This window comes from Rhea americana, unplaced genomic scaffold (genome assembly GCF_003343005.1).
Source record: "Rhea americana isolate MKP2758 unplaced genomic scaffold, rheAme1 scaffold_17, whole genome shotgun sequence".
Lineage (NCBI taxonomy): Eukaryota > Metazoa > Chordata > Aves > Rheiformes > Rheidae > Rhea > Rhea americana.
In genome coordinates, this window is record NW_028185816.1 from 1,832,956 (window position 1) to 1,853,491 (window position 20,536).

Genomic DNA, 20,536 nt, shown 5'->3' on the forward strand with positions numbered 1-20,536 from the left:
CTTTCTTAAACTACACATTGTACCACTGCACAACTAMCTACTCCTGCGGACCAGGAATTAAGATATGCAACAGGCACTAACGATACACACTAATTGCTATTTATTCTTCTATTTAATATACTAAAGTGTTACAATTTTTTCCCCTACTTAAGTATCTTTCGGTTTCCTAACCTCTTTTGATAGCTCCTTGACACATGGTAATCTAAAACAACTGGGGCCTACATTAAACACTATGTTAAATCTGTAGATCACACAGAGCAGAACACCACTAGGGACATGAGTGGTTTGGGTAAGGTAAAAATAGGAGCGTATGTCAACTTGGTGAGATATGCAACCCATATAKGTCAACTACAAGTAAGATGGAGAGACCAATAAAGAAATTGCAAGAAATAAATTACAAGTATCAGTTGAACACTTGACAGGTGGCATTTGTGAGCACTTTTCTACACAGATAAAATAATTAGCATCATCATACAAGTATAAACTATAACTACAAAGCCTTCCCAGCAACATAATCTGCACAGGAAAGCCTTTAAGAATATTTTCACAGTGGAACTAATTGAAATAATTTAAGACTAGATGACAACCTAACATTTGAAAACACAGTGAGAAATCACCCTGCATAAACTACAAATTCTTTCCTCCTTTTCCATTTTTAGGACTCCATTATCAAAGCTAGGCTCTCTGTTCCCCTTTTAACTCCTGCTCCAAAAAGGCAAAGGGTCCCAAAACCGTTGCATCTCCACCCAGGTCTGCACCCAGTGTGATCTGCCTCATTAYGGGAGCATCAAATGCACCAGTGCACAGACGCTATGCCCCGCAATCTCTTGTGCTAATGCCAGGAAAAGGCGAGCGGCCAGACCACTCTCCAATCCTGCTGTCTCCCATTGGTATTAGCCACAGCAGAATTCATTYGCCAGATAATTCCCTGGAGAAGTCAAAGATCTGTTTTATACCCTCTACATTTACCATAAGAAAGGACCCCAAAACCAATTATCTACAACTACTTTACTGAATTCAGAAACATGGCCAAGCAGAAGATGCAGAATATGATGTGTTAAACATATCTCAAAACATTCATATAGTGAGTGGAAACATTAAAACTACACGATGTTAAAAACATTCTTAAAAACATCCCTGGTTAAATAACATGCCTTATTAAAAAACAAACAAACAAACAAACAAACCCACCCAGCACTCATACCAGTATATAGTATCATCAGTACAAATGATACTTTTGGCATCAGACTTTTTGACCTAAAGCATACCCTAATAGCCCAAACTGATTTTAAAAAATGAAGTATATTCATTGATAAAACTATAGTAGTACTGATTTAAAAAAAAAAAAAAAAAAGTCTTTTCTTGAGAGTGCTATGTGCTTATAATTTTAAAACCTTGTACATAATCTATATGGTGCATGCATGTTTTCAAAGCTATGCTGGCAAGTACATTTCACTGAGAGAAGGTAATAAAAATGCTAACGAAAAATCTGTTCCAATTCAATGTCTAGAATCAACTTTTGACAACAAGTCATGATAAATCCACATTAGTTGCAAATCTGCAAAATCAAAAGAGAAAGCTCAGTTTCATTATGYATATGTATTTATACATACACACGCTATGAATACTGATATTATTGTAAAGTAACAGCTTTTTTAAAAAAGATTGGATATGCACACATAATTGAAATTGAAACCAAAAGCATACTCTCACGAGAGATTTCATCATGAAATAWCTGATGTTTTGAAATGTTTTAAACACCTAATGAATGACTGACTATAAGAATGAGGACTTACGGTTCTCAAAAATATCCAGTAAGGCATTGAAAATATTGTTTAAAAATTCAAATTCTGAATTCAGAGAACTATGTGAGTAGATGATACTTCATTACAGACTGCTATATTGCCTCTAAGACAGCAGAAACGTTCTTGGCACTTATAAACRGAAAATGGCAAAATCTGTAAGAGTCCTTACACTGTGAAACAAAATTTCACAAACATTTCATTGTAGCTCTTTTGCACAGTGAACCTACCTGGATAAAGCTCAATGGCAGACCAACAGCACAACCTACAAACTGCTCTGTTCCACACCTTTAGGGAGTTTTAAATAGGCTAAGCCCAGCATATTGTACACCATGAAGATAAGAATGAGAAATCTTGAAATCCATAGAGTTTCTGCCATGAGGTGAACAGAGACAGATGAGAACAGGTTTGATTTGCTCACTCTGAAGATATATTGGGGCATTTSTTCATAATAGCTTCATAATAGCCAGGATCCTACTATGTTGCAATCCAGGTAACACAGTGTATTTTACACAATACATACTAATTTACTGCCTACATAAAAATCTAGATATCATACATTTCCAAATAATATATACTTCCAGAGCAAATTACTAAAAATAGCTTCTGCCCTTAGAATTATGACCAGAACAGCTTTCTAACTTTATAGCTGGTTTACAAAACAAAACAAACAAAAAAAACAGCTTTTGCAGCAGAGATTAGACTCCTGGAAGCACAAGGCATTTAGATAAACCCTAAAGCATTCTCTTTTTACCATCATTTACACAYACCTTCACTAAAAAGCACGGATGCAGTTGCTGCTCTACTGCTATATAGGCTAATAGTGAGATTCTGGTGCAAAGGCCTAGCAGCTGGAGTCAGCTTGCAGTCACACGATTCCAAACAGAAAGGTGGAAGGCAGTGTCCAAAAGGAAACGCTTCCCCTCGTCCCTTTTTCGTGGGATCTGTGCAGCACCTTGTGCTTCTACTAATGATGCCATGGGACTGAAGGCCACAGTATCCCCCCCCCTCCCACATGCTTTACAACTACACACACATAGGGATTCAGAGAGYTTTCTGAAATGCTCATTTGAGTAAAACTCATTTTACTTTTCATCTCATCAGCACAACTTTCTGTGAGTAAAAACTCAGCCACTCACACAAAAGTACTACTTTTAAAAACTATATTATGCTTGCACTTCAAYCAATTTTTGCTGTCCAATTACCAGTAGACCAAGATTTTTAAGTACAAGAATCTCCTTTMGACTGTAGCAGTCTAAAGACCAAGAAAAGCCATCACTTAAATTCTGATTTAAACTGTTGCTCCTACTATCAYTACTAATTCAAAATCTACACTGACATTATTTGAATCCCCATCAGTTACATGGTAGCACATAATGCTTTGTGTTATCCCTATCTTACTGTTATTTGGAAATTACGTATCTCAAAATGGACAGGCAACTCAGAGAGGCTGCCACTATTTCACCCATTCCCACCCTCAAGATATTCGTACAGATTTTGGGGCGGAGGGGGGAGATTTGCAGTAGCCCTCCCATTCTTTTCCACATCAAAAAAAAAAAAAAAAAAAAAAAGATATGCTCTTCTGCTCTGTTTCTTCAGCGAGTAAGAGTATTATAAACCACATTATGCTGGGTTGAAAATAATATAGAATCAATATTAGCTTTGTTATCAAATACATATAAATATGTAGTTATGCCAAACTAAGTTTCCCAAACCTGAACAACACTTATAATGGCTTTGCTTAGGTCCTGGTAACCATAAAATAGAAGTTTAAAATATTAACTCAACTAAAAAATGAACAAAGACTTTGCAAAAAGTGCAGATAAAATCTTGCCAAATCAAAATAACAATTTGTTCAGCAGACACATGTCACAGCAGCTTATCTTGATGCCAAATTCTTTTTGTTTAGATAAGAAAATAAGTACTGCAACTTTAAAGGAGGGAAAACGTTAAGAGTGTCTCAATTTACTCATAACAGCAATTCCTTACATTATCATGTTATCAGGACTCTCTTTCCGTATATACTACTGACAGTAACCGTGCTCACAAGTATAGCAGCTGACTTCGAACATTGCTGACCTTGAGCAAGCAAATGCCCTTAGCAGCATGTACTTCTGGCTTATTTCACTGCAACAGCGAAACAGCCTCACCATCTATAGTAGTATAGAGTCTCTGGCCACCACCCCTAACTATTTTAAGATATCCCAATACACTTCAGTGATGCACAGTTCAAAGTGATAGAATAACATCTGCTAGCATGTTTAAGTGCAAGTTGTTTACAGAGGAATTTTTAGCTTGTTCTGGTACTGTGCTTCCCAAACTAGCAGAAAAGAAAATTCAACTTATTAAGAGAGCTTTGCTTCCTGTTTACACATCTAAAAATCAGATTTTTTTTTTGTTTGAAAAAGAATATTAGATATTGTGAAAGGAGAAAAGAAAACATTACACTCTACATAAGCCTTATTTAGGAAAGTTCAATGTGACAGCAATGGGTAGGCTTGAAAAAGCAGCTGCTTTCTGAGATTTCAATTTTACACAATTTCTCTCTTTGATTGTCCCTATAAATAAAAACTATAGTAACATATTAATTTATTTTTACATAAAGTTTTTGAGTTGATATTCTAAACATATGTAAATTATATGTTGACACGATGTTATGACTAATCACAAAGTACTCCAACGCAATGGATTAGTGTGCTGCTTCCCACTGAGTGATAAGAATGTACTATGCCTACAATCCTAACCCAATATAATATAAAAACACACACATACATACACCGAAAAAAAAACATATTCAATTAAACCAATAAAAACACTCCAGGAAGGTATTGTCAACCTATTTTCTTTGAAATCACTGGAATGGCATGGAATGAGCTAATGAAGTTGCAAAGTTCACTGAGAATCCAAGCCTGTCTAAGAATACCCAGCACCACTGGAACTCTCTCATTTCAAAGGATGTAGACGAGAAAGGGAAGGAACAAGAGATGAAATAAAATTCATTAATTTGAAAAAAACAGCATAAGTTATTTTTGTTTTATTCTGACTTTAAATATGAAAGTTATGAAATATGAAAAAGATATAAATACAAAAAACAGTCCTAATGCAACAACCACAGCGCATGTACCTAGTCCTCACTAAAGTCCAGCGGATAGACCATAATTAAGTGACAGATCTCAATTACTCTATTCTTTTTCCAAAGTTCTTACAGCACAAGAGATTCACCTGGATCTAATCACTCTGTTGAACTGCAGCAGGACTGACTGGATGAGTGAGAACTACCATAGTCCCCACTCAATCAAATGAAACCTTCATCTTAAGGAATCAATGAGCCTTCTTAATCACTAGGAGATGCCTGGAACCAAACAGATGAACTTACAACTCTTGGCAACTGTGTGCAGGTGGAGAAGAAGGGATGGAGGAATTTGCATAGTAGCAGTGTCAGAACTACAAAATGCAATGTATCTCTCTTCTTTCCATCCTCTCTGATTCTTCACAGAAAGGGAGAGTAAAAGGACAGAGAGAAAAAGGACTGTTCTCATCCAACAGGAATACATCCAGAAGTGATTTTTCCATCTCTCTGAGCTCTGCTGCAACACCAGTGACATTTGGCATTCTGTCTGGAAACAACATTACTGATAAGTGGTTACCCTTAATTGGAAGGAGGGAGAAAGGATATCACTGACTGATGCAGRAACGAGTTAACGCCTACTTAGTTCATCTGCTCAAGCACTTGCTTTTCCTTGTGGGCACACAGTTGAATAAACCAGAACCGTATGTTATTCCTGTCACCAATAGAGCAGAAAAACATTTCCAAGTTATGAGCATTACTCTATAATCAAGCACGTTTCATTCTGCATCACTTGAGCAATGCAAGAAGCTAGCACAGGTTCAGGAGGTCACTCACTCCTTTTATACAGAAATCAATTATGCTGCTCCTCATTGACTCCTCCCACCCCCACAACCCATCTGACCATGCTAAATAGCAGTTTAAGTATAGATCTCTAGGATGTTAAGAGTAGCCTCATTGGCTCCCCAAAATACTTTTTTTTTTGTTAAAATTTACACCTGTACCTTAGCAGTAGTACAATTTGATACAGTATAATGAAGTTGATATTTTCTTAGGAGACAGAAGATGGAAGACAGGAAATTTAACTGCAAGTGCAGCTATGCAAGCACTTGGAAGAATGACTGTTAAACTCCCCTCTGAGGCTGCATGTAAGGAACAATGAAACACCACACTCACTCCTAGGCAAGCAAAGACTGTAAGTTCAGGATGTTAAAACAACTTTGAGTGGTAGTTTTTATAAAGGTTTTCCAAGAATTCATTTTCAAAATCCTGTCCTCTAGGAAGACAACCCCAAAATCAAATCAGCATAAAGGTGACTCTCCTTGAGAAGGTAAGACTCAACCAATGATGAGCCCTAGAAGTCACAGAAATCTGCATACACAAAGTTGCTGTTACAAACTCTGCCTTAGTGATCTACGCTTGGCATGTAAGGCAAATATCAAAATGCATTTTATGAACTCAACTGCTGTTATAGGGGAGTAACAAGTAGAGGAATAAAAAATAATGAAGAAAGACGATGTTTTAGCATTTTATCAAACCCCACTACAGAGATTTTGTCATTAGATGGAACCGTGCATCTTTTAACTGAAGTTTTACGTATCAACTCCTTTGCACAAAGGCTGAACAATATCCACAACAGTGAGCACTTTTGAAGTTCAGAAGTGCAGAATGAATTTCAGAAGCCACCTGGGTATTAGCTGATGATTAAAACAAAATTCCTTAACTGTTTCAAAAAGGAAGAACTATATCCTTGAATAGAAGTTTTTCCGGAAAAATAAATCCTGGAAAGGATACCAGCAGAAAGAGATGTGCTGAAGCCCCTCTTCTCAAACCCACTTCCCAAAGCATTCATTTAGGCAGSCAGGTATATAGGCAAGTATACATCTTATTATGAGAAACATGAAAGAAAGGAAAATGACTACCAGAGTGAAAGGAGATCACCACACCTGAGGAGACCTTCCCGACTCACCATGTGACTGTGAGAGGGAAGAGATTCAGAAATACAAGCCATCTGTTGATTCCCCTACTTTCCAGCTGGTGTTGTGCAATAAAGGAGAAAAAGGAAGCTTTTCATCTCAGATTCCAGCTCTCTTGATTCAGAGCACAGGTGTCCAAGAAGAAAGAAAAGCCACATACTTTTCATACCATTTCCATACATGACAAAAGCTTGATCATCTACTTTATATGTAACAGGATCTTTGTCTTTTCAAAGTGTATACGCTGCCTAGTTACTTACCTACTTACATCACTCATAAAAGGTCAACAAGCATATAATGCATGAAGCCAGCAGCAAAGAAAAAGCTCTGCATACAAGACCCCTCCGTCCCACAAATACTAACATCCAGATCAGCATAAAAACAGTAYGTAAGCATAGACACTATCTTTTAGGAAAACAGTACACATAACAACATTTCAGCTTTAAATTAAAAAAAAAAGGAAAAACAAAAAACCTTAAGACAGGGTATTGTGGTAAATATTTATTCATAGAATGACTATTCTTTATCTTTGCAAGTGAATAATTTAATTTCTAGCAATACATAACAGCAAAGTTGCACTTTCCAGAAGGTAAGGAGATGTCAAAAACTACTTTTATATTCATTTTAACCATTCTTTCTTTTTCTTTGCTTGAAAAAGCTGAAGCAGAAGAAAGAAAATAACAAATCATTATTATTCTGTCTCCTTTTTTTCCCTCTCCGTCTATATCCTTCAGAATTAAATAGTCCCATTCTTTATGATCTCTTCTCATATTAAAGTATCTTAATGTCTTCAACAATTAATATCATGTCGCTTCTCCTTCCGTTATAGGCCAGGATAAGGTGAAATTTAAGTCACTCCACTGTCCATCCACCTATCTATATTATATTCCCTGCTTTAATTCATAACTTTGTGTTATTGTTTGTTTTTCCAATTCATTACCCACTGCCTCTTACAGATCTAAAACATGCTATTACCATTCAGACACTGCAACAGTAGACTTAGTGGCATTTTCCATTCTTGCAATAATTAATTCCAGTACTTCCAGAAACAAGCTTTTGCTTTTTTTTTTTTTAAATAAATAAATAAAACACCCCGGAGTGTTGAGCTTCCTCTTTACTCACTTACGCAACACCTTTCCACAGGCCTCTCTCGAGCACTCAGCATACCCTTCCACATATACACAAGGGCCTACTCTTTCAGTATGGGAACTCCAAATCTCATTTTTGAAAATGGGCATGGCATAAGTGACCTAGCAATTGTAGTAAATTAAAATCGTCACCAGAAAGAAATAGTTCCTCCCCTTTCCCCACGGCACCTGCCTCCTTGTACCGGCACAAGTACCCAGGCAGAYGCAGAGCGAAGTGAAAGTGCGGATCTCACGTAGGCTAATCCAAGCCACCACTGCACAGCTTCCCCCCTCTGTGCGGCCCTGTGACACAGAGCCATGGGGCCGCAGGGTTTAGAACAAGCAGCCCGAGGCTGTGGGAGGGCAAGTCTCCTCCTTTCAGTCATCTTACACTACTGTTTAAAGGCATTTCAAGAGAGGGTTCAAAAACAAAACGCAAAAAAAAAAAAAAAAATCTGCTTAATACCTTTTGCTTTAAGTTCTCAGGCTTGACTGAGTGCTTCTACAGATCAGAATAGGCCAAGTATCACATGACATTGACATTTATTTAGGTATTTCCTGGATAAAAGTAGTATGTTGTGGATGCAGCTCAGTGAAACAAGATCTCATGCATGGTCATTTCTGAACAGATAGCAATCTCCACTGATAAGAGTTACATGTAAGGCTCATGATAGCCGTGTACAGCAAATAAATAATTTGTAAAAATTTTAGGCAGGAATATAACTGTGATCCTGCTAATAAGAGGTGATGTTGAGAATAAGCATTTTAAAAAATGTATTTTCAATTTAAACTCTAATGGGATTTAATTTGAAGCTTTAAATAGAAAAACATTGATTATATTCGATTTTTAAGTAGACTGAACAAACAGCTGAAGTTAAACACCACTGAAGTTAAAGTGAGTTTCCAATGTCTCAATTGCTACTCAATTCTTCTAAAGAGTTTGTTTCAACAAGTCATAGTGAAACAAGTCAAACCTGCACTGTCACTCCCACCCTTCTCTAACACAAAACCGTTCAGGATATAGTTAGATTTATGAAGTAGTWCCTTACACAGTTGACAAGAAGCACGACCTCTGTCATAGCAAATACCTTCATATGACATATTCTCTGAAGACCCTTTATTTCTTTCTAAGGTTTCTCTTTTCAAATTTCCCTGGCATCATCTATTTCGAAAGCTTTCAGGATCAAATTCCTATTTCTGGATGTTATTTATGCTATCCAGGTGCTTCCAAAGCAGTAAAACTAACATGCTGACAAACAGCATGACAAGCTACACAAAATTAGTTTGAATCACTCAACCAATAGAGACTCATGCATCCATGATGCAATCCAACATGCTTWAAAAAAGTTTACTTCTGAAAAGTTTTACTTTTACAGTGAAAATATACTGAAGTATAATAGCAGTATTTTTTTCAAACTAGAAACAATATTAAAAAAGATCTTAACCAAGATTTAACCTAAGTGAAATACCAAAACTCCAACCCTAATTAATGGGCAAACTTGCCAGATTGTTGTTTTCTTTACATGTCTTCTTTTACTTTAAAAAATACTGAGTTAAATGCTGCTTTGCAGAAGGGTTCGAAAACTATCAGAGGTAAGAGAGTATGATCTTCTACTAAAGAACGTGAATATTTACAAAGCACTTCAGTGCAACTTAGTAACTGGGGAATCTTAGATGTACATACCRTATGAGTTTACACGGATGTCATTTAATCTTTTCACGAGTTAAATTCCTTGTCTATGTAAAGTTCTTACACTGAGACAAAACTGGCACACGCACACACACACACACGTCTGGAGAAGAAGAAAACATTTTTATATTATATATATAAAAAGTACATCCACAAACAAACAGTGCTTGCTCATACTTTACTACACACAACACTATACACACCTCTAACATACACACATGGTAGCAACAAGCTAGACATGGAGTTGCTAGCATACAGACTCATTCAGCAAGTATGTCAAAATTCTATATAATATATATATATAAACAAACCCTGGTATCTAAATGCCATGATTTTCTCAGAGGAAGATGAAAGTTGCAGAAAATTTTCTATTTCTAATAATTTTAGATTATTATTTTATATGTCTCCAGTCAATGGGTATTAAGGACCATAAATACAATTAAAACAAATCTACAGCTAAAATTTGCAGGTAGACCACTGAATAAGCACCACCAGCAGAACAGTTCTGCATCTGATGGGCTATCTGCAATGGAAGAAGAATCAACTTGAAATCAGCAAACTGTAAATTATTACTATTATCACTCCTATTACTAGACCACTCTTCATCATTTTTGAAAGGTCATGGAGAACAGAAGTGTCTGAGGACTGGAAGAAYGCCAATGTCACTCCAGCCTTCAAAAGGTGCAAGAAGGAGGACTCAGGCAACTACAGGCCAGTCAGCCTCACCTCCATCTCTGGAAAGGGGATGGAACAGCTCATCCTGGGTGTCATCTCCAGACATATGGAGCAAAAGGTGGTGATCAGGAGTAGTCAGCATGGATTCACCAAGGGGAAAGCCTGCTTAACCAACCTGATAGCCCTCTAGGATGGAATGACTGGCTGGGTAGATGAGGGGAGAGCAGCAGACGTCGTGTACCTTGACGKCACCAAGGCTTTTGACACYGTCTCCCGTAACACCCTCGCAGGCAAGCTCAGGAAGTGTGGGTTAGAGGAGTGCACAGTAGGTGCCATTCAGAGAGACCTGGACAGGCTGGGGAGCTGGATGGAGAGGAACCTCACGAAGGTCAACAAGGGCAAGTGCAGGGTCCTGCACCTAAGGAGAAATAACCCCAGGCACCAGGACAGGCTGACCTGCTGGAGAGCAGCTCCGCACAGAAGGACCTGGGAGTGCTGGTGGATGACAAGTCGACCATGAGCCAGCAATGTGCCCTTGTGGCCAAGAAGGCCAACGGCATGCTGGGGTGCATTGGGAAGAGYGTTGCCAGYAGGTCRAGGGAGGTGATCCTGCCCCTCTACTCAGCCCTGGGGAGGCCTCATCTCGAGTCCTGTGTCCAGTTGTGGGCTCCCCAGGACAAGAGAGACATGGAGCTACTKRAGAGAGTCCAGCGTAGGGCTATGAACATGATCAGAGGGCTGGAGCATCTGCCCTGTGATGAACGGTTGCAAGAGCTGGGCTTGTTTAGCCTGGAGAAGAGAAGACTGAGGGGGGATCTTATCAATGTGTACAAGTACCKKAAGGGAGAGTGTCAAGTGGATGGGACTGGACTCTTTTCAGTGGTGCCAAGYGACAGGACAAGAGGCAACGGGCACAAACTGAACCACAGGAAGTTCTGCCTGAATATGAGGAAAAAATTCTTTACTGTGAAGGTAACAGAGCACTGGAACAGGCTGCCCAGAGAGGTTGTGGAGTCTCCTTCTCTGGAGATACTCARAAGYTGCCTGGATGCAATTCTGTCTAACATACTGTAGATGACCCTGCTTGAGCAGGGTTGGACTAGATGACCTCCAGAGATCTCTTCCAAACTCAACCATTCTGTGATTATAGTAGGAGCRCCCAGCCAGGCTGTCCAGTAACATAGTCTCTTCCTTGTCACTTCTTGCCAAGGGCAAGTAAGTGGGAATAGTAATAGCTTACCATAATCTGTCATTGGTTAAATAAATAAAATCTAAACTAAGTGGGAAAATCTTGAATATCTGCTGAATTATAAATTTGTAAAGAATTATCAGCAGACACAAGAACCTTCGCGCTTGTTTTCTAGAACCTCCCAGAATTCATGCTGCCTTTTTAAGGCTCTCACACCTTTGTCCTGAAGGACTGAACTAACAGTCTCTTAAATAGTGTACAGCTATTACACTAAAAGGAACTCTCAAGTTACTTGACTTTTTATTTTCTTTTGTGTACTTTTTTGTGTAACATATGAAGATGCATCAATCTTCCTGCTTCCCGATTCAGTATTTTGTTGATGAATTTCATGGAGTTTTTAAATCCTTAGCTGTTACGTGTAATTAARTAATAAGGAATGCAGGTGATTAATCTGAATATTTGTAGGAACACTATACACGAAATATTCTTGTTTACCATCTATAGTCAAATAATAATTAGGTTCTTCTGGCATGAACACCAATCACTTCAGTTTCATCAGGCCTGGAAATGAGCTGCACAAGTTTTCAGTTCCATCTTGAATAGATACAATGTATTTTAAACCAACTCACTCCTTGCCCTGGTTTACTAGCTTTTTACTGAATTTGTAGAGATAAGYGATACAAAAGATGTAGTAGTCAATGTAAAGTAAGTCTGAAAAAGGTTTAGTCAAGATACATTCAACTTTTAAAAAGAGCAAATAAGAGCAACCCATAAATAAATACTAAGAGCTTTTAGATGTCACACAAATGATCCCATATGAAGAAAAGATTTTTAAAAAATTAGAAATATTCATCCATTTTGAGTCCAATACAGAATGCAACTACATACCAAAATCATTTYGAATGCCTGAAGGCATCTCATATCACCATAAAATGCTTAAGTATCCTATTATTCACTAACTCCAGGAGTTCACAGTTGCTGAAGGCACTCAATCAAAATTAACTTTTTAAGAACTAGGGGAAGTATTTACAGATGTTGGAGAAAAGTAAGAGGATTTCCATAACCTTTGGAAACAGGATATAAAAATATGTAAAAATATGGCACTTCTAGTGCACTGTCCAGCTACTTACAGGAGGGGAAAAAATATATATATATATATATTTTTTTTTATATATATATATAATTTGAATACGCGAGGAAGGCATTCTAATCAAGCAAGTTAGRTTATGAAATGAAAGCTAATTTTTTCTATCTTTCTTTAAAAAAGCCTCAAACTTTTTCAGATAACAGCAAGTGATGACTTAGGACAAAATGCTACACAAAATATACTTCTAGGAAAAAAGTTAACACTGAAAATACTAAGAGCAAATATTCACATTTAAAATGGTAACAAACTACTTAGTGAATATTAATTTTGAAAAAGTTAGGACCACCTAAAAACATAGTTCATTCTAAAACTATCTGGAAGGGTAATTATTTCAAACCATTAATTTTAATAAAYGTTAAAACTTTGTTCTGTTAAAAAGTATTAGAAACGAAGTAAAAGAGACCTACCTATAATACCGAGACTGTAAATAGGTTGAACAAATAGTCTTTGATACATGGCTGGCAGACCCAAAATCTATTACTTTAACTCGGTAAGGCTGCCGAACAGGATCCACCAACATAATGTTCTCTGGTTTGAGGTCGGCATGGATTAAACCAAGACTTTTTAGTTTTTTCAGTGCAGTGGCCACCTGTTGCAGAATAGGCCGTATTACTTTCAATTGCAGAGGGCTGAATTTGTTTTGTTTCAGGAAGTCGTACAGATTCTGTTCCAACATCTCAAAAACCAAACAAGTATGGTTACGATGCTGAAAGCATTCGTAAGCTCTCACAAAATTAAATTCATCAGCATTTTCAGTACTCAGTCTTGCTARTATGCTCACTTCTATTTGTCCTTGGCGTGCATAAGAAGGATGATTCTTCAGGATTTTGATTGCCACAATCTCATTTGTCCCTCTTTTCCAGCACTTCACTACTTGTCCAAAGGTCCCTCGGCCAAGGAAATCAAGAACCTCRTAAGTATTTTTCACAGAGCACAATACCTCATGCTGTACTAACTGATAATCTCCATCTCCACCGGTACCACTTTGTTTTGAAGTTGCAGCAGTTGTCACAACCGTCACTGGGTTTCCTATATTGGTTTGCAACATTGCAGGCAATATGGACAGTTCATCCACAATCTGCATTGTGCTGTTCTGATTATCCAGCTCTTCACTCTTACGCTTCAATCCACATCGCTGGGGTCCGTCTAGTGTATCCAATCTGCTTTCTTGTGTCCCAGTCTGAGGTGCCTCTATTTGAGCTTGCTGCGCCCGCGCTGCTAACACTTTAGTAGCACCTGCAATATTTTTTAAAGCAACAGCATTCGACTGCAACAAGAAGTTTTGTCCTCGAGGTCTGTCAAATGGGTTTTTAGTCTGAAAGAAAGTACTAACCCTGTGGGGAGAAATTCCAAAGTTTTTACCATTCACATAGATCCGTGGATAAGTTCTTTCATGGTACACACAACTGCTTGGTTCTAATTTGAGTTTCTTCACACTACAAAAGGCACTTGACTGGGTTTGATAAACATATGGTGGATAGACCAAGACTTGTGAGGCCATACCTACAAAAAGAAGGGAAGAAGAAAAAGCAAGTAAGAATTCTACATTCACATTTCCAAGGTTTMCAGCAGTTTCCTCCTTTAAAATCAGAACAGAGTATATTTTCCATACAAGCTAGCTTAAAGTAATTTTGTACTTAGTTTCTTATGGCAGACAATATGGTCATCATGCCTCATTAGTGCCCACTCTTCAGCACACAGACAGTAGCAGATTATAGTAGTAAACTTCTTCAYTGGTTGCACAGAACAGAACTGAGAGAGTCTGCAGCAGCCTTCTAACAGTAACCTTTGAAGTAGAGAAACCACCTTTGTGCTATAAAAGCTAGATTTTCATTTAAAAACCTCCAGCATTTCTACACTCAAAGCTATCTTACTCTTCATCATAAGTTAAATAACTGATGCAATTATTTATGCAAAAAAACTTAGAGCTTTCCTACCTGTTATGAAATGTATCCAACCTACCATCCTAATTTTCATCAGGCTTCTAAGAACATATGGGCCAAAGACATGATTGTCAACGTTCCTAAAATTTCACTCTGGTGAGTCAAGTGGTCTRGTTGTGTCACAGGGTCTGACCTACCTTGAGTGTGTGCAAACATTCACATAAACAATTCTAAGTTTCTGAGTAAATTAAGATGTAATCTAACCCATTCACAACATGCAGGTCCTTTCTCTAAGACCCTTCCACTGTAGAAGTTTGCACATAAATCATATAGTTTAACAGAACTTTTCATCTATATGTATGACTATGCCCTTAAGACATTTTATTAAATCAAGTGTACTCTTAGCAAAAAGATTAAGATGTAAATAAAGTTTTAATATGTGAGGAAACGGATCTGATTCCGTTATACACTTGATCATGTCTAAAGTCAAATTCCAATTTTGTTTGCAGCCTCATTACAGAGAACACTAAGTTCTCCATGAAACCATCCACTTCTCTGTTCAGTCTTCCTCTAAAAGCTCATTTCAAAAGAYACCTGGAAATGTCAATTCAGTCATAATTACACAGACTAGTTCCCTTTGTTAAGTTTTTCCAGCACCCAAATCCAACTTACTTTAAAATTATATAAAGTCATGCTTTTTCTTTTTATATATTGGTTTACACACTACCAGAATACCCAGTAATTACAGAAGCTCTTTCAGAACAGAGTTTGTTTCTTATAGTGAATTTGAGATAATATTTTGCACAGAAGAACACCAAACCTGACTGCAATTTCTGAACACTGCTATAATACATCAGAGAAGTAATGAGATGTAATACATCTTTTAATCCAAGATGAGCTATCACCTGGAAAAGTTCACATATTTTATATACATATTATATATTTATATATAATATACATACTCATATATTTCTGCCAATATAATTCCTTCCTTGCAAAAAGGAAAGTGAAAGTTAAAATTATGAATAGTCTTTTAACTTTTGAAATCCCAGAGAAGTTGAAATCAAAAAAAATCAATCTGATTGACACTGCCTCTCTTGAGGTCATCACATTTTCATAGACTAAGCCTATACAACTTTCTAGAACAAACAATCACTTCTCAGAAATCAGTAGTGAAAAGCTGTTTTGTGCAAAATCAGGTAGTTTGTCAGACCAGGAAGTTAAAGAGAACAACAGCTCTTTACCCTCCCCCATGCTCTATACTCTGCAAAACACCAGAGGATTAGTCTTGCTGCCTTCCAAAACTCGCCAGCCAGCTCAGAAAGCTAGTTCCATGGAAAGGAATGTCAGAAGACTTCCTAGGGTTATGTTCTACATTGTACCCTTCTTTCCCAAACCAGAAATCACGAGTGCCTGCAAAATATCAGACAGAGGTAGAAAAGCAGTAGCTTGCTTGCACATAAGACAAGGAAGCTCACTCCATTTTGATCTCCAGAGGCACCCCCTCTCACCAGTGCCATCCCTGCCAGCTCTTGCCTCTGTACTCACCCTGCTCAGTACCTTTGCAGAGCTGCCTATCTGCCATCCTTACCATTCACGTCACATAATACTAACCACTTTAAGAAAAAGGCAAGGTAGAAAACAGTACAAATTATTACATGGTTTCAGTAAAAGTTACAATTTACACCAGTCAGGGATCAGCTCTTCATGAGGAATTCAGTTCCAATAATACTTTAATTAAATCAACCCTCTTATCAAGTACATAAAGATTCTGAAAACAGGCATCTGAAAATGGCACATTAATCGCATCAGATTTAAAGTAGTCACCACCACAATGATTCTGATCAAGTGAAAGCTAACCAAACATACAGCACGATTATTCTAACACTGTAACTTGATTTATAAAAAATTAGCATTTAAGCAACTTAAAGAGCAATTAATCACAATATCACAACTGATTAGCACTCTATAATGCTTTTTGTCCTTATTAAAAACAACAATAAAACATCCCACCCACCACTCCTTACAAAGTTGTTTTCCCAGAAACAGAAAATTTAGAAAGCTAGATGTCCCCTCCTAGCTAGACTCTCTCCCCAAATTTTATGGAACTACCATTGACCACCTGCTTTACATGAAGGGTTTAAAATCCTAAATCTCAGTCTCAGAACAAACAACATATCTCCATTCCTAAATTCTTTCATTGAAGTCCTTCTCTTAACTACAAAACCCTGAAATTTTGAATAAAAATACCCCCTTGTTGTACACTGCATTGGCATATTTAGGAATGCTCAACAGCAGGAAAATGCTATGTTCCACACTAGAAGAACAACAGATACATTCACCAAAAACCTTCAGTTTTGGAATACTCTCCTTGTTTAACTTTATCCTGGTAAATTACCAAGATCAAAGCATCCTGTGAAAACTAGCATACCTTAAATCAAACTCCTGAGACTGTAACTTTAATTCAATGAGATTCTTCAAAACATAGGAAATAAAAATGTAGTTAAATATGTTGGTGAATCAARACCTAGCTCAGAAAACTTTAATAATAAAATTTGCATATAAGTAAAAAGTGTTTATTCTGCAACCCAGTACAAGTGAATTGTCAAGCTCACTCCTCAAACACATCTGAAACTGACCTCTTAATGCATTTAGTACCCAAAAATCTCTCTTCTACTAGTGTGAACTAAAAATGAGTCCTTAAGCAGTATGTAAGTATATTTTTGACTCAAAGATTGATTCCTCGTTGTAATAATTTTGACTTTTCATGAACTATTTTATCCTGATCAAATTACTTAGAGCTGGAAGATCAGCTCTCATCATCAGTCAGGATTATGCATGTGTTTGTGCATACTTGACATTTCTGGAGCTTTCAATATAGTCTCTACAGTTAAGGCCATTCCACAACTACCAGAAGCAGGCCTAAAATTCTTGCATTACATTTGGAAGACTTAAATACAAATTTGTCACAATTACTCCAAAGACATTAAAGTTTTCCAAGAAGAATATATTTTTTAATATTTTTTCAAACTTCCTGATAAAAATCACTGCTTGTTTTTTCACCAGAATTGCCACTTACATCTCTTTCACATGCATATACAGGAGAGAAGTAAATCACTCTGCCACAAAAAAATTTTTTAGAGCAAGCCCAGAAGCAGCCTCTTTCTTTAAGGGAATGCTGCTGCGGTCTTCTGTGGAATTTGCAGGCGGAGCAGCTGAGTCGCCCAGCTCACAGCTCCCCAGACCGGCCCAGCCCTGCTGCAGCAACACGGGCCATGCAGGACCAGGGAATCACAGCAAGTCGGAGCAGTGCAGCACTACAGTGCCCAATCCCTGTAAACTAAGCACTTCACTAGGGAATTACTGTTTCTTCTAACTTGGATGATTCCAGCTCTACCTTTCCATAGCACCTCATTCTTTCACACTATCCTAGTGCAACTTTATTCCTCTCTTCCCTGCTTCACTTCTCAGCAACCTGCACTCCTATTTTGTTTTGTATGAAGGTACATTAAAGAGCACCCAGGGATTAGGAAAAAACTCAAAAAACAAAGAAAAATCAACAAACCTAGCATACCCACTCAATAAACCTAACCCCCACAACAGTGACACCAAAGCCAGATTCTAATTTAGATGACAAATCCAAACATTAAGCAGACACAGCAGTACGGCTGCATTGCTAAGCTCCCGGACAGAAACAGATCCGAGCCTCGCAGCCAAAGCYGCTCTGTCCTGAATGGAATGAGCCTCGACGGGTGACCTTCACGCTGAGGGCCTACRAAGCTGCGACAGCACGAGCGGCTCCGTAGCCCTCCTTCCATCACAAGCAGCAGGACTGCAAGACTGCCACAGCTCGTTAAACTCCTAGAGAAGCTATTCACATGCACAAGCACACTGCCCAAGTCAACAGGAAAAAAAAAAAAAGGCTAGGTAACTACTTTGAAATAGTAGTGAAAAAACTTACCCTGTGATTAAGAAGTAAGATTTTCTGAACACAAAACAAGAACCCAGTTTTGGAGGAGTGGGATGCCTCTTGCACAGCCAGAGCACTGCTCAAATACTTCTCCAAGCTAGGCATGCTTTAGCCAAACTACAAGTTGTGAGTTGTGTGCCCAGCAAAACTCAAAGCTATCAAACCACTAAATATTTGTTGGGGCCACCGGCATTCAGATGTGTCTAATTTTTTTTAATAGCCTATGCTATTCAAGTAAGTCCAGAAGGACTGAAAGCATACAGTCAAGGCTTTCTCTTCTGTGTTAAATTCTGTTGGTTGAGAGAAACCACGTTATCACCTTTTGGGGTTTGTGCATTTCTTATAGCCCAAACTCCATAACCCCGAGCTCCAACCACTACTGCCAGTTATGTTCTCCGGTAGGAAACATTCACTGAGTTGCTATGAGAACATCTTTAGCAACTCAGTTGAAAGAACGAAGCACTGCATTAACAGATCATATAGCCCAGGATAACAACCTTTGATACAATCATGTCAGACTGAACTATATAAATCAAATTTTACTCCAAAAAGGTAAAAAAAAAAAAAAAAAATCATACCCAAAAAAACATCTAGAATACAGCTTGGCCAGTTTATGAATAGGATTATGATCCTGACTCATCAAATCAAATTTTACTCCAAAAAGGTAAAAAAAAAAAAAAAATGTATTTTAAGTTCTTCTCTCTTATCCCCTTCAAGGCTCAGTCTTATTTGGAGAAGAGTCAGTACCTTCTTAAAGCCAACGAACAGCATACTTTTACAGAGCTGTATGACAAACCTTAAACAAAAAGGGAAAACATGATGACAGCCTCTACTATACAGCACCTCTGCTGTGGCTTTTTTTGTTTGTTTGTGTTTAAGTACTTTRGGGGATTCAGGTTACAATATAATCCTACAGAAACACTGGAAAGGATAAAGAGTTACTGTGTTACAGTTCCCTAAACCAGGTCCAGTAAACAGAACAATCAGAGGATTAACTGAAAAGCACAATCCCCACTCGAAGCCCCAGAGGCACTCTTTGACCACTCTTAACTTCACACTTCTTCATTTTAATTGCCWTTAGTCTCAGAAGTCTGTCCACTTTCCTCTTTTTATTTATTTTTTTTAAACAGCCTTCTTATCCTTTGGGCATGCATAAGAGGGGCATGCAGGCTGCTCACGGTAAGGTTACCTCCCAGCCGGGTTATCCCACGGAGCAGCGGCCCACGCGAGCTCAAGCCAGCCCCAGCACTCGCCAGCTGCCGAGCGTCAGCACCACAGTTGCTGCGGCCCTGTCACCGCCCCGTGGTGAGCGGCGCAGGGGACGTGCAGAAGAAAGCCTGTCTCAAGACATCTGCCTGTTAATACTAAGCCTGAAGAGGGCCTTTTCAACAAAGAAAACCAGCAGGTCTTAAACATGGGGCTTCTTGACTCCCAGTTTGAAGCAGAGAGAACTGAGCAGCCTGGACTTGATTTATTAACCATTAATATTACAGAGAACGTGTAGGTTCTGATCACAGTGTTAAGACTGTTCACACTTTCTTCAGAAACACAGATAAAATTCTCTACGTTTTCACTAAATTATGAAAATAAACAAAAGGTGCTTCAGTTTGCTGCTTCCAGTCATGCTTCTCTCTCCAGAAATTCAATACAGAACTCACATAAACATTATTCTGTGAAATGGTACACTTCCGATAGTATCTCACTGATTTTCATCTAGCTGCACCTTACTGGATTCTTAAAATGCATTACAATTATTTCTCTAGACTTCTCCAGSAAGCCTAGAAAATTCATAAGCATGGCAGAATTGACAGACTGTAACAACCTTGAGAAGCACACGCTGTTCCAAGCTTGACCATCATTAATAATTAACTTTAAAAATTTATTTCCTGGTCATAGAGTAGAAGGGCGGAAAGGTAGAGTAGCTACCTTTAGTAAGAACATTGTAGTAGAGTTGAAAAGTTATTGCACTACACYTTTAATTCTTCTCTAAAACAAACAGTACCTTTTAAA

At 38.0% G+C, this 20,536-nt stretch overlaps 1 protein-coding gene across 4 annotated transcripts in view; it reads right to left on the minus strand.

The window, feature by feature from the left end:
* The window catches only part of HIPK3 (homeodomain interacting protein kinase 3), a 413,563-nt gene that overhangs the window by 344,140 nt on the left and 48,887 nt on the right, over positions 1-20,536 (minus strand). For all 4 annotated transcript variants that reach the window (XR_014895323.1, XM_085300850.1, XM_085300849.1 and 1 more), the window contains one exon: positions 13,081-14,176. Coding sequence is in view for 3 of the 4 variants with exons in the window: in XM_085300850.1 (XP_085156976.1) it covers positions 13,081-14,174 (1,094 nt within the window). In the remaining variant the exon portion in view is untranslated. The remainder of the gene's footprint in view (positions 1-13,080; positions 14,177-20,536) is intronic.